The sequence below is a fragment of the Semicossyphus pulcher genome, unplaced genomic scaffold, assembly GCF_022749685.1.
Source record: "Semicossyphus pulcher isolate SPU_LCO1_2020_fin unplaced genomic scaffold, fSemPul1.0.p SCAF_13, whole genome shotgun sequence".
Taxonomy (NCBI): Eukaryota; Metazoa; Chordata; class Actinopteri; order Labriformes; family Labridae; genus Semicossyphus; species Semicossyphus pulcher.
In genome coordinates, this window is record NW_027211637.1 from 5,346,091 (window position 1) to 5,372,340 (window position 26,250).

At 41.6% G+C, this 26,250-nt stretch overlaps 1 protein-coding gene across 1 annotated transcript in view; it reads right to left on the minus strand.

Moving 5' to 3' along the window:
• prex1 (phosphatidylinositol-3,4,5-trisphosphate-dependent Rac exchange factor 1) overlaps positions 1–26,250 on the minus strand; it is a 103,888-nt gene that overhangs the window by 16,425 nt on the left and 61,213 nt on the right. The window contains exons 14-26 of the mRNA XM_069659859.1: positions 24,798–24,873; positions 24,396–24,468; positions 19,365–19,510; positions 16,950–17,042; positions 13,392–13,540; positions 12,043–12,128; positions 10,530–10,669; positions 8,777–8,921; positions 8,157–8,332; positions 7,631–7,792; positions 6,866–7,073; positions 4,411–4,696; positions 3,427–3,645 (exon numbers count right to left, since the gene is read on the minus strand). Of these exons, the coding sequence (XP_069515960.1) occupies positions 3,427–3,645; positions 4,411–4,696; positions 6,866–7,073; positions 7,631–7,792; positions 8,157–8,332; positions 8,777–8,921; positions 10,530–10,669; positions 12,043–12,128; positions 13,392–13,540; positions 16,950–17,042; positions 19,365–19,510; positions 24,396–24,468; positions 24,798–24,873 (1,959 nt within the window). The remainder of the gene's footprint in view (positions 1–3,426; positions 3,646–4,410; positions 4,697–6,865; positions 7,074–7,630; positions 7,793–8,156; positions 8,333–8,776; positions 8,922–10,529; positions 10,670–12,042; positions 12,129–13,391; positions 13,541–16,949; positions 17,043–19,364; positions 19,511–24,395; positions 24,469–24,797; positions 24,874–26,250) is intronic.

Sequence of the window (26,250 nt, forward strand, 5' to 3'; positions counted from 1 at the left end):
GAGAAGACTTTGTGTGTTTATTGAAAACTAATTAACAGCCTCCTCTGAGGTTGCTTCTTAAATCACAGCCATGTCTGATTTGCATACTTTCTAAGAGTGCTACATGTGGTATACACACTGGAAAAACAACACATATTAAGTATACTGAAAATGCCTGCACACAAACTGAAACCACTTAAATTTTGAACTGCCCCACAGTTCAATGCACAGTGAAAACTGAGGAGCTCCTCAGCTATAAACACGCTTGAACAAATATGAATGTTGCTACAACAGCTTAAGGAACATCAGAGGAAATAAAATGATAATACAGCTCTGAGACCAAAAATATGTTTGTCTCTGGTTTGTGTGTAAAATAAACTTTTGTTTTATTGTAAACAACATTTTTCTCTACTTCCAAATCAAATATTCTCATTGAGGTCTTCTATTTGCAGAAAATGACAACCAAAGGATGTTTTTCAGACGTCGAATAACGCAAATAAAACAAGTTCATGCTCATGTTTAAACAACAGAATACTAATGTTTTAACTCAGGAAGAGTTCACAAGTAAGTTTATGGTGGAATAACCTGGTTTTTAATCACAGTGTTCATGCATCACTGCATGTTCTCCACCAGTCTGTCACGGTGCTGTTGGGTGACGTCAGGCCGCTCTTGGAGCAGCTCGGCTTTGTTCGATGGCTCGTGACCGTCCATCTTCCTCTTGATCACATTCAGGAGGTTTAGTGCAGTTCTGGATTGGGCTGGCTAGAGATGCTGATTTAGGGAACATTTGGAGTGGTCTCTTTTTTTCCAGAGCTGTATAATGACGAAATAATTTGACCTTTAGAATGGACTAGTCCATTAGGTTTTTATGGTTAATTTACTGTCAGTAAGGTTCTGTTTATACCTGGTATTAACACGCATCCTGGGTGATCACAAGTGAACACCTTTAAGTACAGGTGTGGACATATTTAGAGGTGGTCTGGGACGCATTTGGCCAAATTTTTAGCTCTGTTTGTGAATGTGTCCTGGCCCCACATTGAAAGACCGCCTTCCATACTCATGACACTGATGATGTTGACTGCTTGCCTGATGTAGCACTCCACCGCAATAGCTTATGATTTCTCATGTCACTCCAAACATGTGCAAAAATAACTTTAGCATTATAGAGGGCTGTACATAAAATACTGGACAAATCATGACCCCTATTGCTTCATTTAGACAGGTCTTTTTCTTTGCAGTTGGTTGAGAGACGATCTTGTGGAGGGACGAGGGAAGAGGACAAGATGGTGCCTTGATGCAGACGAGAGGATCATTGTTAACAGACACCCCCGTCTGCAGTAGAGTTAATGCACTTCCTGATAAACCACAGAACTGTGCAGGAACATTAGGCTTCTCTCTCCCTCGTCCACATGAGGTCACAAGTCTCTCTCTCCATCTCTTGTTTTCAGATTTAAAAATATACATATTTCATGCTACATGGCGTTGATGTTTGTATTGGATTGATTTTTTGTGTAGTCCTGTTATCAAAAGCAGAAGAGATGACTATTTGAAATGTTAAGCTACAGGTGGACACAGGCGGACATGCATTCTGAAGCCTGGAGTGAACCGTAACTCTGATCTGGACACAAACTACATGTACCTAAATAGAAGACAAATGCACACGGTGCACACTACAGAGCCAAAGATTAATGACAGACAAAATGTATCTACGTTTGGGACAAACTCTGCTTGGCTCTGATTTCTTCACACACTCTCTTCTAAGTTTCTGTCTTTGACCCCCTGTGTGTGTGTCGTTGTGTAGTAGTCTCTTCTGTCCTTGTTCTCACATTTTGTTCCTTACATGCTGTACTCAGCAGTGACCTCCAACTATTGAGCTTTGCTGTGGTCTGTCACCGCCTCCAGCTTTAATGTCTTATTCTCTTATTCTGTCCCCGCCCACCTCTGAAACAAAGTAGCACTTTCGCTATTTTGGATCCAAAATTTCTCTGTGGGATGATTCATCCTCATTCATGGAGCAAGCTTATGCTGCTGCCTTGAAAGCAGAATGTTGTTTCTTTTTGCGCTGGGCTTCAAGTAAACACCTCCTTCTGTATGTGTGTGTGTGTGTGTGTGTGTGTGTGTGAGCACCACATATATTGCAACCTACATTTTCCTTAACATTTTATAGCGATGAGGTATTCGTGTTTCACATGGCGTGGCCGGGGCCGTAATGACAGAGTGGGTGAGGAGGCCGCGCCCCAAACATTTGGCTCTATTACACACCAGTCCACCACACCAACAACCAATAACTACATCTTAGTGGGTGGTGGAGGGTGGGGCTCAGTGGAGCACTGCCCATTGAACCCTGCACACACACACACACTCTCTCTCTCTCTTACACACACGGAAACATCTGAATGAACTCACAACAAGCAAATGACATAACCAGATCTGACCAAAACATTTTGAAGTCATTTTTAGCCCCTGATTCCAAAAATATCAACATCCGGAAGGAATTTTAGCCTCCAACGCCAGGGGGAAACGAGCAGCTCTGCGGGTTTGTAGAGTAAAGAGGGAGTTTGAATGTTATTTATGCTTTGTACTATGAAGCCAGTTGAACATATCCAGGATAACTTTTCATTATGGATCACGCTCACAAAAGCAATCATGCTAAACAGTTACACAGTGTTCATTATGAACTCAGTGACTCAAACCAGGGTTTCCTGCCGTAGTCACGGGGGCGATCACATAAAAGGGCCGATGTTTGCAGCATGTGACCAGTTGCTAACATAGACAAGTCTACTGTCAGCAAAGCGGCTTAATTTACAAAAGAAGAGCAGACTGTAATACTAGACAAATATGAAGAAGTTAAACTCATAATCCAGGCTTAACGCAACACGGCTGCAGCTGCCAAATGCGGGACGGACAGGCGAAAAATCACAGACTGTGTGAATTAAGGCTAATAGCATCACTGCCACAACGTCAGGTTTAAGTACATCTGACACCTGTGTATACCATTCAATAATTTATTGCTCAGGTTTACTCTTTTGGTGGTTTTTTAGCCTTTTTCTTTCAGCTGTAAAAATTAATATAAAAACCTAATTCAAGGAGGTAGGCTTACTTTCAAATCTGACATGAACAAGTAAAAGGCTTTAGTGCTCGAACAGTCCCTGTTGTAGGATGATGAGATAAGTCTTTCCCTCCAATGTGAGGATCATATCATAAAAATGTTATCTCAAACAAAACCAGCTCAACCCCATATCCTGCTTTGTTGTGCAGACATCCGATAAATGCAGATTTACCCTCAATAAAAACACTTAACTCTGCTTTAAACCAGGCAGCAGATTCAGGAAAGAAAAATGACAGCATGATTCTAAATATCAAATTGAAATGGATTTAAACTGTTGAAGTTTGAACCTGAGCTGAAGATCTTATCTTAAGCCTCTACTGATTGTGTTTAAACATTACCTGTAGGAGTCCCTGTAGCTCATTGTGTCATGACCCGAGTCCTCCTGGTCCTCCTCGTTCACCTTGAAGCAGACACGTTTAATGCCACCTTGCTCCACTTTGTCCTGGTCGCAGCCGTCCTCGCAGGGGGCCAGGGAGGGGGGCTGACTTGGCTCATACACCGGAGGCTCCCCACCTTCGCCTTGGAGTTGCGTGGGTTCAGTTATAGATGACAAGAGACTACAAGAGAACCGAAAATTAATAAAATGTTAAAAATGTTTTAATATAGTGTTATCTTTCTAACTTAGCTGCAACAATGAATCTAGACCTTGTTTTTAGGGAAATTTTGATGGCATTTTTCACAAATGTCAGAGAATTTAGAGACTAAATGTTAAAAAATTCATCATATGAATCATTTTTCTATAATTTTTTAAAATATTTTCACTGTATTGATACCTTTGACATTATTTAATATACATAATATCTGTAAAGCACTTTTCTGCTTATATTTCTATTACAAAACACGCCCTCACTATCAAACACACACATCTATTCTTCCACACTGTCACACCCTTGGCTCGGCGCAGACACACAATATGCTTCTCTCTCTCCTGATGTTATCCGGGCCTCACTCCCTGTTCCTGTGCTGGGCCTGGCCCATAAATATTTTGGGCCTGAAGAATGTTCCTTTTGTAAATCCTCAGCTTTAAACAAGGCAAAGGGCAGACAGACAAAGAGAGGCTGACGAACAGCCTCGGGAGGCAGCTCCCAGCTTTTTATACAGAGATTTCTAAATGTCAATGTGAAGGCTACCAAAACAGTCCACTCACTTATAAACACCAGGGGAACGCCAATATTTGATAACACCGCCAGCTGTTAGAGCGGGGAATACTGTCTGAATGGATATGAGTAAACACTTCTTTGTGTTTGACAGGTGACTCATGGGGGGGGAGAAAGGTAGAAGATATAAAGATCAAACTGATCGATAGGAGCTGGAACACTTACACGTCTATTTGAGCGACATACTGCTTCATCTCCCTTACAGCCACATCCAGGCGGCTATACAAGTGAATGTAGGCGTCTTGGGTCTCTGTGTCTTCCTGTTTGAGCAGGAAGCTCAGCCCGCCTTCCCCGTGGCCGCTCCGCCTACTGTCGTTCAACCCTTCGCCTCCATCCACAGTCACCTCCCCGTTGCTGTCTACCTCTTCCCCCTCCAGCCCAGAGCACTTCCAGGAAGGAGCTCCCATGCTGGTCACACAGTGCTGCGTGTGGGACATGGGGTTCAGTTGTGCTGCAGGAGAGGAGAGGAAAGGAGAGAAGGGTTAGGGTTGCAGTTGCTGAATGAAACAGACTTAAATTTTTGACAACTATATGTAGCCCAGATGTTTAAAACCCTATGAGGTAATGCTATTGTCTGTTCTCCATTTAGACTCGATGAAAAACAACTTCTTAAAGGGCTCTCCTGCAACTGATACGCACAGCGGGAGCAGGATGCAAAACTGTTATCTTGGGTCGAATGCCAAACTAAGCTGCAATAACCTGAGACGTCCCAAAACTGCAGGCGGATTAAGTTCTAGCAGTGACTCAGAGTGTGTGCTACTAGTGTACAGCAAACATAACGATTAAACAGAGGAGCCCTTTCACATTTTATGCACATTCCTGAAATACCTTAAAAACTCAGCGCAGGGTGCTAGGTTAGGAAATTTCGCATCACCTTAGTTTACAATCCAAGCAATTTAATTCTGTGTCTCTCATCCTCTTTAGTCTCTTATGTCTCAGAGGAGAAATTTGTCTTGCAGCCAGATAAAAAATATAAAAACAGTCACAAGAAGTCATGTTCCAAAAACATTGGACTATGCATGAATACATAAAGTGACAAAAGGAAATCTAGAGAAGGTTTAACCGTCGCTAAAACGTCATCAGCCTCCAGTAGTTCAAAAGAAAACCTCATCTGGAATGAGGTCGCATCTCATCTCATCTCATCTCATCTCATGACCTCATGAGAATTTAATAGTTTTGTGACCTGTCTAAATCTGTGTTTGGAGTGTCAGAACTTGAATACTACGTATAAGGGCAAATTTTACAAGCCTTAAAAGTTGCTCTCTAGAGGGAAGATGTGAGACTGATTCGGCATTTTAAAGTTGTAATTTCAAAGATCTCAGTTTTTGTTCTCTTTGGCGACACCTATGGCGATAAACGGTAATTGCGGGAGCACACTTCCCAGATATCCAGGCAGTGTTGCATGTATGACGTCCACGGTTGTCTCCGGTTATAACTCTTGATTTTCCTCGCTGACGGTCGCTTTCCTTTTTAGACTGTTTGCCTTCATCTTCAGCTATAGTAGATTACTGTTTACTCGCAACACTTGCAGAGACCGGAAAAGCAGCTGCTTAGCTCCGCCTACCCTCTCTGGCAGACCAACCACTGCTGGCTGATGGAAAACACGTCACTAACTGGGCAACGCTTGTGATTTTCACCACAGACACCCAGTCTGTAATACTGCAAATGCAAAGGCTTTCATCAGTGGGCCATAGGCTCAATCACCATTGTGTTACCTCATTCGGCGATAGATAGTGACATTTATTTAAATGAAAATCTTGGAGATTATATCTTTAACACCACTGTATGTTTCAACCTGTTCTTGTCCCTTATTAAGAGATCACCAAACCAAGAAATCGCTGCAGTCTGGTTGAGCCGTCCCAAGCTCACCTAAAAGCACCACAGCTGAACATCTTGTCAATACAACTGCTGGGCAGATGTGAGATCTGCAGCTGGGGCTGAGAGGAAAGATGAAGACGAGGCATCCTGGAACAATGCAAGCTGAATGTCTGCTGTCTAGACAGCTGTATTGCATTTTCATCTTTGCTGAGAGTTGAGGGAGTTCAGCAGCCTAGTCTTGAGACTCTTAATTATTATCAGGCTGTGTCGCAATAAAGCCTGGCCATGTAGATAGAAGACAGTTTCTTTATCTATGGCTTTTTAATGTTTTGCCCTCTCATTTCTAGGCACCACAAACTCTCTCTTCCTCTCCTCTTTGACCTCTTTAGCGGCAGCTCTGAGGGAAGGGCACGCATTCCTACGCTGCGGTGGAGCCACCATCTTTGCTGACATCATTCATCCACTTTTCATGTCAATAACATGAGAATGGCCTGCAGCTAATGGAGTCTTAATGGCAAACCACTCATCTAATTTACTATGGGAATCCTTGTTGAGACCGTGTGGCTGCTGCGGGAGGCTGGGGATGACATTCCCTTCTCTGTGCTGCGGGACTTAAATGGTCATGCTGGGTAATTATTCAAAATGATCATTGAGCTAGTGTTAAGTGGGTTAAGCTTTATTATCATAAAGGGGGATGGATCTCAGAGAAGCTTAGTTTAAGCAGTGGATATGTGACAGAGACTGTGCTTATTAAGAGTTAGTCTTATTGCGTAGAAAGTGCCTGCATGTGTGTCCCGTCTACCTTGGTCAGGATCCAGGCCATACAGGGAGTTCTTGCGACCGAAGCGGATGCTGAAAGTCCTGCCAGCAGAGGTGATGCTCTTGGGGTAGGAAACCTGCATGAAGTTGACGTGACAGTTGGTGGGAACAAAGTCCATGCAGCCCAGTGGGTGAGGGAGACCACCAGCCTGACGGAAGGGCCACGCCTTGTTCCTCAGCTCCAGGGCAAACTGTGAGAAAGCGGGACATATTAGGGAGAGCAGGACACAGACATAAGCCTCCTTTGCAACCTGCACTCCTGAAGGTAACTAAACATTTTCCAGAGTGCTGTGACCAGATTTATGTGAGACCAAAAATGTCTGAATCAGTTGCACCGGACATTAAACAGATTTTACCCTGATAGCCTCCGAGCACAAAGTATGTCTGACTCGTGAGTCGAAGTGTTAATGGAGCAGGTAATTGTCTTGAGCATTCACAGCATGCCAGTAGGCGTGTTGATGAAGTCGTTAACGTTACAAGGAGTGTAGCTGCTTTGTACTCCTTTCTGCTTTCCTGGTAATTGTGTTCCACTCCTCTGTTTATATACCGGACACATGACTGACATGATTGAACACATGCACATACATCTCCACAAACGAATCAAGAAACGCTTTATTCACCTCCCAAAGAAAAGCCTCTAAAAAGCAGTCATATGATTAATATTATCATCCTTTGTGTAACAGTTCACATTGATCTGACACTGCGATATCTATGTCTATTATGAGGGTGCAGAAGTTTGTCTTTGTACCTGCTGATAGCTGCTGATACGCCGTCGGATATTCTCCAGCTTTGTGTCACAGATTTGTCTGAACTCGAACTGAGGCATGGTGACCACTCTGTCGCTCTGGGAGATGAGCTGGCTGCAGTTATGAACAAAGCGGCTGTCATCACCAGAAAACGCCTCCAGGATCTGTGGAGAAAAGAAACATTTGTCGGAATGTGTCACTCTTAAAATGAAAGTTAATAAACTTGGTTTCGTTTAATACAATCAAAGTCTGCTCCAAAGTAGCAGCTGGTGAGTTTGTCCTAAAGCTAAACATTGGGTGCTCCAATATAAACAACCAAAACCACCAGTTAGGCCAAAAAACCTTCAGCTGCTTACAGATCCTGTCATAATAGTACAAGCTGAAAAAATGTCAGTGGAGCCAAGGATTGTCTTTGATAAATGAGATATGTTAGCAGCTGTTAAACAAATTCTAAGTAACATTATACATTAAGGTAATTAATAAATGAAAGGATACCCTAATCTCTCCTCAGTTCCAGAGTTTAACTACCTTAGCAGTGAGGCTGAAGCAGCCTTTGGGCTCCACCATCTTCTCCAGGACGTGGCTCTTGATGCCGGCCGTGCTGACGTATTCATAGACTACGCCGTGCTCCAGATGGACGTTATCTACCGTCATACTGACCAGAGGCAGGTTATCTGAGAGGGAGAGGCGGCCCAGTTGGTGGTCTGTCGAGCACAAGTGTCAGAATATAAATTTGTCATGCATCAGTAGGAAGTATTTGCATAAAGCATCTATATACAGAATGAATAAGGTATTTGATTAGTGCAGATGAATTTCTGGAACTGTTGAAAATGTGGATTTTTCTTGTTTGTTTTAAAAGAGGAGAAATTGTTTCTATTTCCACTATCATCTTTTTGCTATTATAGTTTTGTATAGGGAAATATTAACATTATAAAACCATTAGGTAATGACACATGTAAAGGTACACAGTGTACAGACGACTGTATTACACATAATACACATAAATGCACACTTAACAGAACTGTGCTTATCTCTAGGAAAATTCAGTCATAAGATCTAATTAATAAAAAATTAAAAACACTGCTTTATCAATAAAAAATAATGTACCAAAAAAAGACCCTTTCATGGGATGTAACATTGTTCTTCACCTGTTCCGTTGGTGCCGTTCTCCTCCTCGTGGTCAGAGCCGTTCTCTACTGGATAAGGACTGAACGGGCCCGCCTCCTTTTCACCTTCACCTCTTTCTATTTGCAGCTCTTCAACATCTTCGAACGCACGATACACCCACTGATGCTAGGGAGAAGAAGAATAGAGCTGAGCAGTAATATAACTGTAATGTGCAAAAAGTCATTAACAGAATAAAAAATGAGGAACTGAGTGAACGAGGAAGTGAGCAGAAAAAGAAACATGTTCAGAGGTATAGGTGAGATAAGGAGATGAGCTTGAGGGAGAGAGGGGAAATTGTTAAATATAGCTATGCATTAAAAAAAAACAAAGCTGTAGAGAAAGGCAAATTTATACACAGTATTTCAACATGCCTTCTAGACACCTGACAAAGCAATCAGGCTTAACTGCGCTGCCTCTAACTCGACAGTGCAGTGAGCCACATCAACAACATCCTGGTTATATATCCTGCAGTTAAATGAACCAGCAAACATTTACTGGAACAAGCCCAGAATAAGGCTGCTCTGCTGAGCCAGATTGAGAGTAGGCCAGCTAAATAAAACAAAACAATGTGCTTTGTACAGTAAGAAGGACTTCTTCTCTGACTGCAGCTCCACGTTACACTGCCTGAAGCCAAACGTGTCTGAACAACCAAGCTTTGGCCTTGCAGTTTCAACATTCACTATGCGGTGTAAATAATCCAGTAGGATTCAGTTCTGATTATATTTGAAAAATAAAACTCTGCCATTGTTAATTTAAAACAGAATCTTCTTCAAGCATACTGTTTATTATGTGTTGCTTAAGGCTACTCCTTCTCTCAGTGCAGGATTGTATCACGAGCTGAGAAATGTTAAACTCTCACTACATGTGGCCCGCAGCGACAAAGTGACAGCCAGTAATTTATGTCAGAGATCACTGGGCCACCCACCGCTGAAGCCAAGAGCGCTGATGATGTGTAGAGTTGTATGATACTTCTTTGGTATTTTAGGTGAAAGTTTATTAGAGCAAGCGTGATGCAAGTGCTGTGAAATGCTCTAAGTTTATAATACTTATTCTTCCCCCCTTTTAAACACTAACTTGCAACTCATGGCTAATCAAGCTAATGCTCACGCTGTTTTACTACCGTCTCAGAGCAGGAATGTCTGGGTCATTGAGGGGAATTCTTTGGACTGAATTTAGTGAACTGATGCTAATCATGCTAATATGTTGCATTACTTAAACATAGAGTCCCATGGGCGGGCTTTGACAGCCATAAAAGCACATGCAAAGACAAATAAAAGCTCACTGGACACCATGTTTAGACTGTGATGATGTGACCTAAACTTAGATAACTGAAGGGGACATTTTTAGAAATAGAGTCAAACATTGTCTTTAAATACTTTGACGAAACTGTGCACACAACTTCTTTGACTTAGAATGAAAGAGTAAGAGTATTATGTGGTATTAATTAGGTTTTTGCATCTCATAGCGCTCTTATTATTCAATTTTTCCTTTTTATATTTGTATATATTTTTTTATCCCCCTTCAACTTTTTGCTGAATCCAAGATGTTCATGGAATCAAAGAAAGCCTCTGGAAGGGCAGACTTTATCATGGATGTCAGAAACACTGCAATTTTTTCTTTTCTTTTTTGCAATGTAAATAGAATTGCAGTCATATTAATACTATGTAAACGGATGAATATAAAACAAATGCTTTCCCAAATAAGACAGTTGTGCAAATGTTTGTGTCTCCTCACCACTTGTGGAGGCTCCTGGTGTGTGTTCTGCGCGCTGAAGTGCTCCAGGACCTCCTGGTAGTCGCTGCGGTTGACGTTGTTGCCGTTGACCTTCTGGATGACCTGGCCCGGCTGAAGACCCGCCGCCGCCGCCTCCCAGCCTGTGGTGTGTCAACACAGGATCAGGGGTCAGAGGTCACAGGGTGGTAGGATTACAGAGGAACTTTGTGTAAAACATTGGTTGATATGAAATAATGCAGTCAGGGAAAACTAAGAGTTAAAAGTGCTGTCGACGTGTCTCAGGAAAAATCTCTAAAATCAAAGCACATGAGATCATTTTCTACAGGAATCTTTTTCAAATGTTTTGGACTCAATTCCCGTATCTGTACAACCTCGCCCCTTTTGTTCCTCCAGGAAAAAAGAAAATTACTCAGATTAGTGGCGCAACACGATGTCCCAAGCGACTAATGGCTTTAGAGCCTGGAAGTCCAATCAACACCTCCATCATCTTCCTCTCTGGACCTAAAAATACCAGCGCTGGCATCACTTCCACCCAGGGGTGCCAGCAATTACCTAACTCTTGGGCTACTTGACCCAAGCGTGGATGACACACAGGGGAGCTGATTTACGACCACAAAAAACACAAGTAGAGACTCTGAATTTAGATGGAAAAAAATACTGCTCCTTAAGACAGCAGGGGAGAGAGAACAGGAGAAGGGGTGTGCAGAGGAAGAGGGAAGGGAGAGAAACGGGAGAGGGAGAGAAAGCAAAGAAGTGAAATCCTGAGATCACATTTCTTGGTTGCACCATCCGTCGGCTCCTCTCCTCGTTGTTTTTGTGTGTGTGTCCTCTCCTGCTCCTGTCTGCTTTATGCATTTGGATTCATCCCTCAATGACATAACTCTTTCATTTTTCTATTTTGAGTTAGACTGGGCGGTACAAACATCTGGTTAGGTTGCAAGGACAGAGCAGGAGGAATGAGAAAAGTATGGGTGTCTTTTATGCACTTTGAGCTCAGATCACACAGCATTGTGTGTGTGTGTGTGTGTGTGTGTGTGTGTGTGTGTGTGTGTGTGTGTGTGTGTGTGCGTGTGAGTGTGCACATGTGTGTGTTTAAAAAGTAGAGTTTGGTCTATTAAGGGTTTGAACCCTGACCGCAGGCTGTCTGGCTGACAGGTGGCCATAAAAACCTAATAGAGGCTCACTAAAAGCAGAAAGTAACAGGTGGTTAGAGGCTAGAGTTACCTCAACTTTCCCTCTAATTCAACCAGAATTATTCGTCTTTCTGACACCGTAAACGCTTTGAAAGGATTTCCTGGCACTGATTCCACAATAACAAGGTCAAATTATTACAAATCTGTTCATACATCTCCAGTGGGTCAGTTTTAACTGAGTTCAAGATGTATCAATTGAATTACCTTTCCTTGGGAGCTGTGAACACTTAAAAGGTTACTTTCCCTCTACACACTCAAACTGATGGTTTCTTTTTACCTTTAAAAACTACATTGTGTCCTCTCTTGTAACTGTCACTCACCTTTCCTGACAGCGTGGACATGAGGGGGGGTGGAGCCACACAGCCTGAAGGAGAGGCTGTCGGGGTTGTCAGGGATCTTGACAATCCTGGATGAGAAAAAGAATCAGTCAGACCAGTGTTCTCTATATATGTATGTGTGTGTGTGTTTGTGTGTGTGTGTGTGCGTATATATACATCATAGACTGTATAAAAGAAGTGAAGGTGCCACCATTAGATCACTCATGGGTTTATGATCCCTGCCTACAAAGCCTCGAGTTTTTGGCCCTGACCTTGTTGGAATTTTAGGAGCCAGAAGTGACCATATTCAACATACCAAACATACCACACTTTATTGTCTATTTTAATCTAAAATGGACCTTTATTTACATAATCATATTGTATTGAATTAAAAGACTTTAAAGTAGCAATTGAGACCATAAACTCAACTTGGAAAATGTTTACTGAGGTACTAAATCAATTTAGAAGTAGGGTCATTTTCCCATCTAGTTTTATAGCAAAATTATAGCTTTTGGATAGCAAGATGGCGCCACCATAACACAGACGTTCTGTACAAGAAGGGCCAAAGTCGTCTGCACCTGCTGAGGTCCTTTGGAGTGTGCAGGACACTTTAAGGACTTTTTATGACACTGTGGTGGCGTCTGCAGTCTTCTATGCAGAGGTCTGCTGGGGAGGAGGGAGCACAGAGAGGGACAGGAAGAGACTGAACAGACTGGTCAGGAGGGCCGCTTCTGTCCTAGACTGTTCTCTGGTCTCAATAGAGGAGGTAGGTAAGAGGAGGATGTTTGCAAAACTGACATCTATCACGGACAACCCCTCTCACCCCCTGCATGGGACTGTGGGGGCCTTAAGCAGCTCCTTCAGCAGCAGACTGCTACACCCACCCGGCAAGAAGGAGAGCTACCGCAGGTCCTTCATCCCATCTTATATATATGTGTGTGTGTGTGTGTGTGTGTGTGTGTGTGTGTGTATATATATAAATGTATAAGTACATGTATGTATGCATATTTTTTTCAGTGCAATTATTTTTGACATATATAAGTAAAAGGGTGTAAATACTTTATATATTGTTATTATTGTTATATTTATTATTATGTCTTTTTTTCTTATTATCATTGCTATTATTGTTTGTATTTATAACTGTTTTTTGAGCTGTTGTAACAACTTAATTTCGCCCAATTGGGGATCAATAAAGATGATCTCATAAAATTAGACTTCTTTTGCAACCAGTGGAGTCTAAAACTGCTGGCCTTCAGAAAGCATGCAGGTTTATGCACTTCTCTTTTGGCTTTACCTTTTGAAACAAGAAGCTATGTCTACCACTATGTGTGTATTTGTGTGTGTTCCCTCACTCCTTGGCCTTGGTGGCGACCAGCAGCCGCAGGGAGCGTCGTATGCAGAAGGCCTGGCTGATCATGGTTTCCACCTCAGAGAAGGGCCGGAGGAACAGCAGGTCCTCGTTGATGGTGTAGATCTTCCTGCCCACCTGCAGGCCGGCCATCTGGAAGGACAGACGGACAGACAGGAGACAGAATGCTGTTATTTTGAGCCTTTCCCAGCTTGTTTCAACTCACTCTAAAAGGCCATATTTACACAGTTTCAGGTGGGGACCACAATTCAATTCATGAATTACCTCCCTGGTGCCACAGTGAGACAAATACTGTGTGAGACATTTGGCTCAGATAGAGATTCAAGTGTGTATTACCCAGAATCCAGCATTCTATTTGCCTCTAAGGAGCATGGCACAAAGCAAACCAAAACACAACAGAGAGAATCAGAGAGTGTGGCTCAATATTTCCACAGCTTGTTCAGTCTTGTCATGTATTTTCCATCAGATAAATAGGCTGTTTCTGCAGAAAGTGTACATCAAGATTGGCCACAAGATATGATTAGGTTCCTTCATATTAACACCTGAATCTTCTTCCGGCTGCATGTTAGAGTTGCATGTGTTATGGCACGTAAAAAAAACAACAGAGATGTTTTTCTGTTATTGTTGCAACATGTCCCCGCACACCACCTGTGGTTTGGGTTTTCAGATCTTGCTGATCTCTTCTCTTGTACTAAAATATGATCAGACACCGTGCATGTAAGAAGCTCTCTACGTGTCTGCCAAAACCCTAAGACCTGAGACCCAGCCCGGGACCTGTACTGGTTCAGGTCCATCTTCACAAATAATTAATTGGGTCAGGCGCCATTCTATTAACACGCGTCCATTATGTGTTTATCAGTATGTGTAAAAGCCAAATGGATTCTGTGACTTCTGCTTATCACACATGAGCATTGTCCGTGTAACGTGTGTGCTGACAAGGCTGATTTAGGATCTGTTTAGAAGCATAAAAGTAGTTGTAGTAAAAGTAGTAACGATAAAAATGTAATGATCCTCTGCAAATTTAAAATTTTTGCATTAGGGTTTGGCTCCGTAATTAAGGCTTCATTACGACCTCTTTGTGGAAAAACTTTCACAGTTGCACACTTAAATATAAAAGCTTACAAAGCATCTTTGCACAGTCAGATATCGGCTTCTACACACAGCCCCACAGCCTGCTGCACGTCACTAAACGCAGTCATCTTACACATCTTCAGTCACGTTGTGAGAATAATGCTGCCTCTGTGTGATGGCTGTGTGAGTCCAGTGTCCTGGGCACAGATCCGGTGGGGTGGCCTTGGCTGAGCCGGGGCCGACTCTGGATCACGGCCCAGGATGGATGTAGGATCAACTGGGAGGAGCCGGCGCTATCTGAATGCGGAAGGATGTATGTATGCATGTGTGTGTGTCTGCACGTGACTGTATAATAGTATCATATAGTGAAAGAGCTCTGTGTGTGAGTGTGTCTCTCTCAGCCCTTTTCAGAGCCCCATGGGAATCAGCTGAGCCTCATTCACTGTGCTGGCACACGGGCTGTGTCACAACTAGCAATCCTGTTATTGTGGGGCATGGGGGACAAGGGGTATGAATAACAGAGTGAGAGGGGAAGAGAGAAATGAGGAAAAAAGAGCAAGTGGGAGCAGAAGAGTGAGAGGAAAGAAGAGAAAAAGAAAGATAATCCAGAGAGAGACAGAGGAGAAGAGCAATGTGGGAACTGCAATGAGTTTAACAACTGAAAGCGATGAGCAGAGGGACATGAGAGGAATGGGGATAAAATGAAATGTTGGTGAAGCAAGACTATAAACAAAAGAAGATGAGGAGAAGGACCTTCCACAAAGAAAAGAGCATCATCCTGTGTTTGTGTTTTCCATAGAAAGATGCAGGAAAGATTCTATACACAATAAATTGGCTTTGGAATTTTCCAGAAAAATGTTTAACCAGTGAAGTGACATAAAGTAAATAAGGGCTGCCGACAATTGTCAATGCCATCAGGATATGAAATTACATGCAAGAGATTACCCTGCACCAGTGCTATTTGTGAATGATGTGAAAAATCCATCTTTTTTCCACGACGAAGACGAGACGTTGACGAGCTAAAAATATTAAAAATTGATTAAAAAAAACTCTGACGAGCACGTATGTTGCGTTTTGGTTAACGAGATAAAAAGGGACCACAATGTTAGTGGTGTTTTGTCAGACTTTCAAAATGCAGTCCCACTGTGTGTCTAATCTGTCTGTCAAAATACAAGCAATTAAATCCTGTAACTGGGAAGATAACAGGTATCATGCAGGTGGTTATAAACTTTTTCTGTTAACTCAGGCTTTCGGCTTCATGCTCTGTGCGCGCTCACAGAAAAAGGGACGTTTTACGCGTCATTTGACGCTTCTTCCGCACAAAAAGGAGCGATCATCGGCTGTCTGCTTCAGTCAGACTGTTTAAATGAGAAGCGATGATGAAAAGTAATCTTTAGATGCTGTGTCTTCATCGTTCTTTTACTGTTTGGATGATCTGCTGAAAATTAAAGTGTTAATTTTACCTGAAACAAACAGGTAAAAACCAGAAGAGGCAGACTGGAGGGGGGGGTCATGTTTGTCAAGAGAGAAAACGTTTTGACTAAAAGTAATGACTAAAACTGGACTAAAATGTTTTGTATTTTGTTGAGTATTTCATGTACACGCGCCATGGTTTTACACTCAGCATGTGAACATCTGACCTATCAGATGGAGCCCTGGATGCATGGGCCATGCATGCACACTATTTGGCCAATCAGATGATGCCCCAGCTACCCGCAAGCTACCCTCAGGTTAACTGGTGTCAATTTGGTTGTGACTGCAAGTGTAGCTACCGAGATGGGTGAGGAAGGAGAGAAAAGTGAGAAAAATGTGGTTGACAAAGACCTTAGGGTGAAAAAGAATAACACTAAAGAGCACTACTGCAAACACAAGCACTGTGCAAAACAAGTCAACTGCAGGAAGATACAAGAACTAAGAATTATAGGAACACCTAAGTATTCATTCAACATCATCGCAACACTGGACCTTCTTATCTCATATTGCAGCTTTCTCTCATACTGTGCAGGCCTTTAGCAATGACAAAATCACAAGAAAAGTAAGAGAAATCTTGTATTCTAGCATTAAGGTGGCAGCTGGATTTTATTTGTGTCAGGTTGTCTGTGACTGCTGACACAGAAGCCATGGATGTGACAACTGCCTTTTTACAGGCTGCCCATAAACAGAACAATAATGTAAATAATTGTGAAGCCTTCAAATGTTTCCACCTACCTTACTGCCATTTTAAATAGCTCTGCATGCTTGTGTGTGTCTGTGTGTAATTTTTGTGGACGTGATGTGAGCAGGCATGTCTAACGGCTCTACAGCCAATCAGAGCGAAGCTCTTCCAAAGGGAAAAAGAGGCAGACTGACAGCAGCCGTCTAAACAGTAGACAGCCATTACCTACTGGAACTAATGCCCTAAGGCAGGAAGGAGATACAGTGTGTGTGCTTGTGTGTGTGTGTGTGTGTGTGTGTGTGTGTTGACCATTACCTCAGCATGTGAGCCCCTGGTGACAGACTTCACCACAATGGCCTTGTTTTTCTCCTCAATCTCAAAGCCGTAGTCTTCCTCCTCGGGGTGAATCTAGCACAGAGAAAATCACCTAATTACTCCCACTTTTACACTTTCACAGGTCTTCCACTGGTTTAGCCTCATAACTAAACGAGAAGCAATATAATTGTCACGACATATATATTCATTTTCTTTGCCTCATTAGGCTCTGCTGCTATTTTGCAAACCCTGCAGATATCTTGTCATTTGTGCATCTCATAATTCTGTACTCAACTACATAATCCTCCTTTTAAATGAACTTAGTTTGTATTTGCAGAATCATTAAATGTTCATGTTAAAGCTGATATACAGCACTCTCTCTGGGTGGTCGTATACACAAACTATCCACACATCATCATACTTCTAATTTGTGATTTTCATCGTGTGTCAGGTGTCTTCTGATGATGTTCTCTGCCTCTCATTTTCAATTCCCCGGTGGGGGCAGTGCTTCGTTTAACGCTGTCATCACCAAACACTTAAGCCTGCTTCCATTCGGTAAGCTGCTGGGGCTGCATCTTCCTGCTGCACGACTCTGATAAGATGGAGATCTCTGCTGTTACTACAGAGGAGATGGCTGTGTTAAATAAAGAGTTCCTGCACTCAACTTCAGACAGAGCCATGAGGAAGGATTAGTTCTGCTTATCAAGGGGAAAAAACGCCTTTTCCACTACTTGTGAAAGGCTGGATAGTGAACCTACTTCCTACTTTCATATGAAAGAGATGCTTCTAGGTTTCCTAAAGATAACAGACGTTTTCTGTTTCAGCCTCTGGAAACTAATGTTGTTATCTCCAGAACAGTGTAGGCTGACCTCAATCTTTTATGTGTCATCATGCATGGAACATTCTTGAGAGGAAAACTGAAAAATCTTAGAAACTACAGCACATACTTCAACTAATTTTCCTAATACAAGCTACGCAGTGCTTAACCTACCGACCGGAGTACCTGAACTGTGTCAGTCATTTCGAAGGACACAGATTTCTTTAAATTCCTTTTACACGACATGCATATTAACTGTTACTCTCCCAAAAATAATAATGATCCTTTTTCAGATGACTTGTATTACATAAGGGGCTAGTGCTGTTTCCTCACAGCTAGACAGTTCCTAGTTCGAGTCCAGGTTCGGACGAAGAGGGCCTTTCTGTGTGGAGTCTGCATGCATGGGTTCCCTGGGTCTGTATGTGAATGTGAGCGTGAAAGGTTGTCTCTATGTGTCAGCCCTTTGATTGACTGGTGATCAGTCCAGGGTGTCCCCGCTTCTCGCCCAAGGCGGAGCTAAGCGGCTGCTTTTCAGCTCTCTGCCAGCGTTGCGGGTAAATAGTAATCTACTATGGCTGAACAAATGAAGAAAAGATGACTACAGATACAACTTCAAAAATAAGTTAAAATCCAAAGAAAAAGAAACAAATTTGATGCTCAGATGAAGGCAAACAGTCTAAAAAGGAAAGTGACCGTCGGGAGGAAAATCAAGAGTTACAACCGCAGCCAACCGTGGACGTCACACATGCAACACTGTCTGGATATCTGGGAAGTGTGCTGCTGCAATTACTGTTTATCGCCATAGGTGCCGCCAAAGAGAAACGAAACTGAGATCTTAAGGATTACAACTTTAATACCACTACTTCTAGCAGTCATTACAACGTACTGATCTGCCTTGGGGACTTCATCCCAGGCAGTACAGTTGATTATATTTCCATAAGACAACGCTCATTAAGATTCATCCTGATCAGAGTAAATTTAAAAGTGTTTATTGTCATCAAAGCAGCTCCCGCTCCCATGAGGAAGAGGAGGCTTTTTTTCCTGCCAGCGTATCGTGATGTTAATTAAATCTAGTTGGAAAGAGGAACACACACGAGTCTAAACAAACTGGAGTGAAGGATATAGAAGATGCCAGTATGTCAGTTCAATTAGCTACACAATACAGTCGTTATACATCGTTACTGCTTCCACACACACACGCACACCCTTACACACAGTATTCTGCATGTGTGTATGAACGTACAAGCTGGAGAGAGCGAGTCAAATCCAGATGAATGAAAAAGCGTCTTTCTTTTTTTCATCAACATTGATCTGTTGATTGCCCAACCTAAACAGTTATTATCTTTGTGGATGACACTCTACAATGGATGCTGGTAACATAACATAGTTAATTACAAGATCTTTGTGGTATAATTAGTGCGCTCGCCTCAGGGAAACACTTCAACATTCCCTTTATTGTCGTCTTTTTTCTCTCCAAAGGAATCAAAAACTATGATGCGAATCTGGCACTGTGACAACGAGTATCTGTGTAACCACGTTAAAGTGTGAGAGAATGTGGAAATGCATGCATGTATGTGTTTGTTCGTGCTCCAGCTCACCACCAAAGACTTGGCCAAGATGTTTTCAATGAGTTTGAAGTCGTTGCGCTGGAGCTGCTTGCTCTTGGTGCTGGTTCCCTCCATTTCCTCGTCCGCATAGAAACGGAAGAACTGGGACTCGTCTTTGAACTCGCTTTTCTCCAAGACTGAGGGGGAAAACACACACACGCACACACACACACACACACACACACACACACACACACACACACACACACACACAGCGTGTAATCAGAAAGCCGCTGCAGAAAGTTAGAATAAGACAAAAAACAATGGACCAAAAAGAGATTCAGTTAAGTAATGAAAAGCAAGTAAGGCATTTAGCATTAGCTTAGCCAAACATTGATGCTTCCCTTTTAATAATGAAAAACTTTTTAGCGCTTATAGTCGCTAAATTGTGGAAATTGTACCGTGTAAGTGTTAAATGTGTCATCACGAGCCTTGTTCACAGGTTTGCAACTTCAAAGTGTTTGCTTGAGCAGACTCCAAAAGAAGCAGCCACTTAATGTGTACACTTCTTCACAGAAACAAGCTAGCGGTTAATTAGCTCATTAGCTAATGATGCTAGCAAGAACATCTGGAGCAAAACCACATCTGGGTCGTAGCCAACTGGGCCGGAGTTGGGAAAGGATTCTCCAGAGGACATAAGATGCAGTTTGCCACGTGTGTGTGTGCGTGTGTGTGTGAGTGTGTTTAGAAATCCCACTGTTGGGCTGAGCCTCACTCCAACACATGGGGCACCTCAAACAGGTGAGGCTTTATCTCCACAGCAGTTTGAACCAAATCACACACTTTATAAACCCCGGTCCTGTTTTTTGTATAGGGAGATAAGCAACTAAAATACGGCCCTCAACAACAGTCTGTCAGCTTTTATTGATGATTTTCTCAGATTAAAGATGTTGCCATTTTAGTCTTAAAGCAACTTTAAGGAACTTGACTTTGTGTTGACTGTGGCTGCTGCTGTGAACAAAGCTGTGCGTCTATTTCTCTAAGCTGACCCTGTTCTGTCTTGTATTCTGTAACGTAAAAATATCACCCTGCTTCCTTCTGCCTTTCAAACAAACTGCTGTGAAACTTTGGTGGAGAAAATGTTGCTTTTGTTGGTTATATCGAGGCATCAGCATTAAATTAAGACTGTTTCATGAACAGTTTCACGGTATGTTTAACTTTATCTTCTGTGCAACACTGAATAGTTCCCTCTTAACCTTTGCAGCTTGCCTCCAAGTTAACACAAGATTTTCTACAAACGTGCATCGAGAAATCAGCTTTGAACCCCAGTCTCTGTAACAGTCTGCCTAAGGATTTGACTCCACCTCTGTTGACTTTTACAAAAGAAATCTTAAGATAGATCGTTTTAACCTGGCTTTACTTAAGCTGCCTAATCTTTTATTACCTTAGCTTTTAAATCTTAATCGATGGCATACTATACAATTTTAATCCCATGTGTTTATAGTTTTTGGAACTTTAATTTGCTTTAATATTTTACTGTTTAATTGTTTGGACTGTTCAGCTGTGCTGTTTTTATCTTGCCTTGTGAAGCACTTTCAGACGCATCTTCGTATATATATAGATAAAGTAGAGTTGAATTAAAGGATGTGGTAAACAGACTGTTCTTTAACAATAGTTATGCACTCTCGATGGCTGTTAGTTTTCATTTGCGTCCACTCAAAGCACAGGCATTAGACATGACTACAACAGGTATGGAAAGATAAGAATGCCTAAAATTACACAATATCCTCCACTCTAACTGTATTCATTCACACTAATCCCTCATCTCTGACTTTTGAGGCTTTCATTTGGACCGGAGCCATGGTTGTGGAATATTTTATTGTTCTGGAAAGGATGAGGGAAATGTCCTTCTTGTTTGTGTCACAGATTTGTTGACATTTGTCCCAGATATTAAACTCATTCACAGCCAGCTGAGAACATATGATGTATGAATCTGTTGGACCGATGTAAAATGTGACTTGTACAGGCAGCACTGAGAGCAAAAGGTACCCAGCTGTTCAGAGATTTGGAAAGCATCTGGCACCCTCAGGTGAACAAAATCCTTCATGAACTGATTACACACACACACACGCAATCGGCTTACGCCAACTCAAACAAAGAATGAGCGTGAGGTACTTCCTCTGAGTCACGGAGGCTGTGGCCATATAATGAAGGGAGTGCTACCCCAGAAACTGTCATACACTAATAAAACACACATAGTTACACAAGAGCGCCGTTAAATCATCATTTGAAGATGAATGGAGGAACAGGTGATAACATCCAAGGGTCAAGAAAGCAGTGCTGAGACTTGTATTGAGCATTTATACTCAGGATTTCACATAAAAGTTGAAGCTTTTTTTTAACCGTTACTTTATATAATTGAATTATGTATGCATGACATAAAACATGATGCAACGGTGGACCTACATAGGCAATCAAATAAACACACCATGAAATGATTGATCCCCATGAGACGTTTTGTCCCAGAGAGGAAAAGGGGAAGAGTAATGCTTAAAGGTTTTGTGCTGATTTACAGAACTGCTAATGCTGATAAGACAAGTGTTGTGACTCTGTGGCTAAAAAGATCATTAAAACTTGTGGCTGGTTCTATTATTGGCATTCAATATCCAATTAAATGGATAATGACATTCTGGCTAAGGAGACCCTGCCTTATGGACGGACTAATGCAGGAAATGTTCCGCTGTATCTGCTGTTATTTTTGCTACAGACAAAAGAAGACATAGTTGAGAAGGACAAGGACAGAAAAATAAAGAGAAGAGTTTAAGAGGGACCAGGTGAAGAGCAGCAGATGTGCTGACTAAGGACTAAAGAGAGAGAGAGAGAGACTTGAGTAGAGGTGAGGAGTGCAGACAGGCTGAGAGGAGAGAGGTCGTGACCCTGAAGACGCGCAGATGAGAGGGAGAGGTAAAAGAGAACAGGTGACTGCTTCCAACAGATGGTAGAGGAGGAAGGAAGGTGTGTCTGTGTGTGCAGACGAGGACAGCAAAAAGTGAAGGGAGAGCTACTATAAGACTGTGTGTGTGTGTGTGTGTGTGTGTGTGCGTTTGTGTGTTTAAATCAGTGCAAACACTTCACATTTAAATGTACACATAATTACAAATCACTTATATACTGAGTGATTTGTAATTATGTGTACATTTAAATATTGACATGGTACACATTCTGATTCATGACTTGTATCGACTGCTGCTGAGTTATGTCAATAAGCGACCTGTGAAATATCACCTATGTGCTCGTGCAACCTAGTGTAATGTCATTCACTGCTAGGGCGACTTTACAATCGTGATAAAGGAAGTCCAGCATCTTTCAGGAGGATCCAAACTAGGGCTGGTTGATAAAATGATCATGATGCTGGATCTTAATAAATTGATATTGATAACTATCAAGTGGAAGAAAAGAACACCAGTCAGTCCGCAGTTTTATAGCTTGCACATTAAAGTACACACTCATTTCATTCCAATAACTGAGTGGAAATGAAGGGCACAAAAGGGACAGTGAATAGGAACTTACATTATCTGCCAAAACTCAAGAAATCGTTGACAAAAAAGGTATAAAAACACCTATTATATGTAAGTGGTTTGAGATCTCAAAATAAGAGAAGCCCAGGTTAAGACAGTCGGCAAAATTAACTGTTGGTTGTTGCTAACCAAGATTTAATCAACAGAATCGCCAGTAAAGGAATCATCCTAGTAATTCCAAATATACAATACATTCCTAAAGAATTCCTTAAGTTGTCAGACATTACACTTTTCAAACCTAAAGCTTTCTTACTGTTTAAAGTCAGGGCATAACTTCTTGTAGATATTAGTCATTTTTAACTACGGATTTCAACCTAATGAAGTATTTTAGTCATGGGACGTCTGTATCTTAAGTTATCAGACAAACAATTAGAATAAAAGTTTATTTATTTGATAGTGATGATGTAATTTAACATAGTTCCAGTACATAGCACGAAACCGATTTAGAGTTTATAGTTTTCGCTAATTTCCACTCTTGACCGTAGTTGGGCTTTTACATACACAATGTAATAAAAAAGTAACAAGCTGAGCTAATGACTCTGAAGATCGTCAGAAAAACAATCATTTTTAATATGAAACTTAAACTATACTTTCTTAAATATCCGAAGGATACAGTCTTTAAAATGTATGATAGACAACTGTAGCAGATGTATATGAACTTAAATCTTTAGTATAGCTAACTTAGCTTCCAGCATTATCAGAAAACTGGCAGCAATATGAAATTATATCTCATAATAACTATAGATATTGATCTCTAAATATCATGACCATATTTTCTTACATATTGCCCCATCCTAATCCAAACTATTCAGATAAATATAGGTATAATTTACCTTAAAATATGCCCAGTTAGACAATGTGTAACAATGACTAACTTCATCTTAGGTTTCAGTCTTCATGCATACTTCCCTATACGCTTCAGGAAGCTCTATCATCATGTTACTTCTTCAGTATTCAAACACAAACTACTTCCTTTAAGTGGTTCTTACATTACACATAATACACTTGGCCAATGAAGATTCAATTTTAGGCCTTACCCAGTGGTCACGGTTCAGTGAGCTGACCCAGACAGCCATGTAGTTAAGCCAAACAGCTCTGGTTAGGGTACGCTGCTAATGCTGTTTACATTCAACATATCTGGGCTAGAACCAAAGCCGCTCCACTACAATTTGGTCAGTGAGGTTACACAGACTTGGCTGGACCAGGTATGCAAATTTGTGATTCTTTTACAAACTATGACTGTATGACAGAGGAGAAGCTTTAAATACATTTTGTGGGAAGAGACGACTGAGAGAATATACAGCCAAGAGTGACAGATTAACCCCGTCACACAACAGCGTTAATGATATTTAAAGCAGAGGTGTTGCAAAAGAGATATCTATATATAATCTCAGACAAAAGACAACACCACACCGGGCATGTGTCATTATCGTGTCATATTGTGTTGTTACAGGTGTGTGTGTGTGTGTGTGTGTGTGTGTGTGTGAGAGAGAACTGAACTGACCGTGATGCATGAAGCCACTGTTGCAGAGCCCCACTCCCAGCATCACCGCGTCCTCTCGGGTCGAGCAGTCTCCCTGGGAAACCAAATCAGTGACGCACACAGTCAGTCAGTTACAAAGCCTGTTTACACCTTTTCATCGACAGCAGCTGGCCTGAGTTATCTGAGTGAGGATGATGTGCTGTGAGTCGGCATGTGTCGATAAATATGTGCATAATAAACACAATGAGAGACGGGGAGACTGATGTCCTTGTCTGTGCTCTTCAATGTCACTGAATGGTGACAAATAAGTTGGAAAACTCATCATCTGTTTTTTTCAACAGGCATATAAACTGTAACAGTCATGAATATTTCAGAATGGTGTGCGTTTGGATTAAAGCAAAGTATATCAGATGTTCATTTTACCTGCAGGAGTAGCCAGTCGACCAGTTTGCTAGCAGGCACTACAGATTTAAAGGTTTTCAGATGATGATCTCTGTCCCTAAAGAAGAAGAAGAAAACAGTCTCAGTGAATATAATTTAACACTAAAGTCCAGGTACATCAAAGACATGCAGTTCACAGTCTGTGGCTTCAAATGTAAGAGGTGATTAAATGGAATTTTTGGTTTTGTTTGGATGTTAAAGTAATAATCTCAAAATGTTTAATTTAAATAAATGTCTGTTAAGTCTCTATCGCCGAATAAGGTATCACAATGGTGAGCCTATGACCCACTGATGAAAGCCTTTGCATTTGCAGAATGACAGACTGGGTGTCTGTGGCAACTTTCAAGGAAAAAATCACAAGCGGCGCCCAGTTAGTGACGCGTTTTCCATCAGCCAGCAGTGGTTGGATACAGATACAACTTAAAAAATAAGTGAAAATCCAAAGAAAAAGAAACAAATTGGATGCTCAGATGAAGGCAAACCATACGCCATAGTTGCCGCCAAAGAGAACAAAACTGAGATCTTGAGATTTCAGTGTTGACAGTAAATCAATCAGTCAATCGATGCATTAAATCAGTGCGTTCAGTGCATGCTTAACCTACATGTACCAGGATGCATAGTCGCAGCCTGAAAAGCCGAGTGATCTACATGTATAATCTGCCCATATGCTTTGGGATGTCATTTAGCCTGTTTTGTAGCTTTGTAGTAAGTTTGCCGTACAAGCAAAAGTGAAGACTAGAATTTCAAGCTGAAATGTCCTCTTGTTCTTTCAGGCCTCATCTAAGTCAAATGACACACCGGGGCTGGAAGAAGAGCAGAATTTTGCAGATGTGCCCCCAGAGTCACAAAGAACATCAGCAACAACTGTAGTCTTTCTTTCCTACAATAAACCTCACTCTACTGGATAGAGATGAGGTTGAAAATTGGCAAACAATCCCTTCTATCAATAGAAATACAGCTGCTAAATGTGTTGCAGACAGTTCTATAAATCCTGCCTGATAAACAACATTTATTGTCTTTAAACGTCTGCTTCTTTGAGCTTCTGTAAGATAGCATGAACAACCTATCTGCTCCATATGTAAGCATGAGAAAGGCTGGCAAATTACAGAGGATGTGTGGTTGGTTGTGCAACTCTATGGGTGTATCACGGCTCGTCAAAGCAGTACCTTCTATTTGCTTTAATGTGTCAGTTGTATGAGTAAGACATGGGCTGTATCTGAACCACTCATTTTGTAAACTGCCACTTTCAGAATGACAGCCAAATACAAAATCTGGCGTTGGCAAGAAGAGCAGTGATTGATATCGCAGACAACAGCAACGTTCAGCTGCTGATCAAAGATTTTCTTTATTATCCTCGGCAGCATCAGAGATATGTGGCCTTCCAAAGATTTTATTAGGTTTAGGTATGATATCTATTTCATCACATGTAATTATT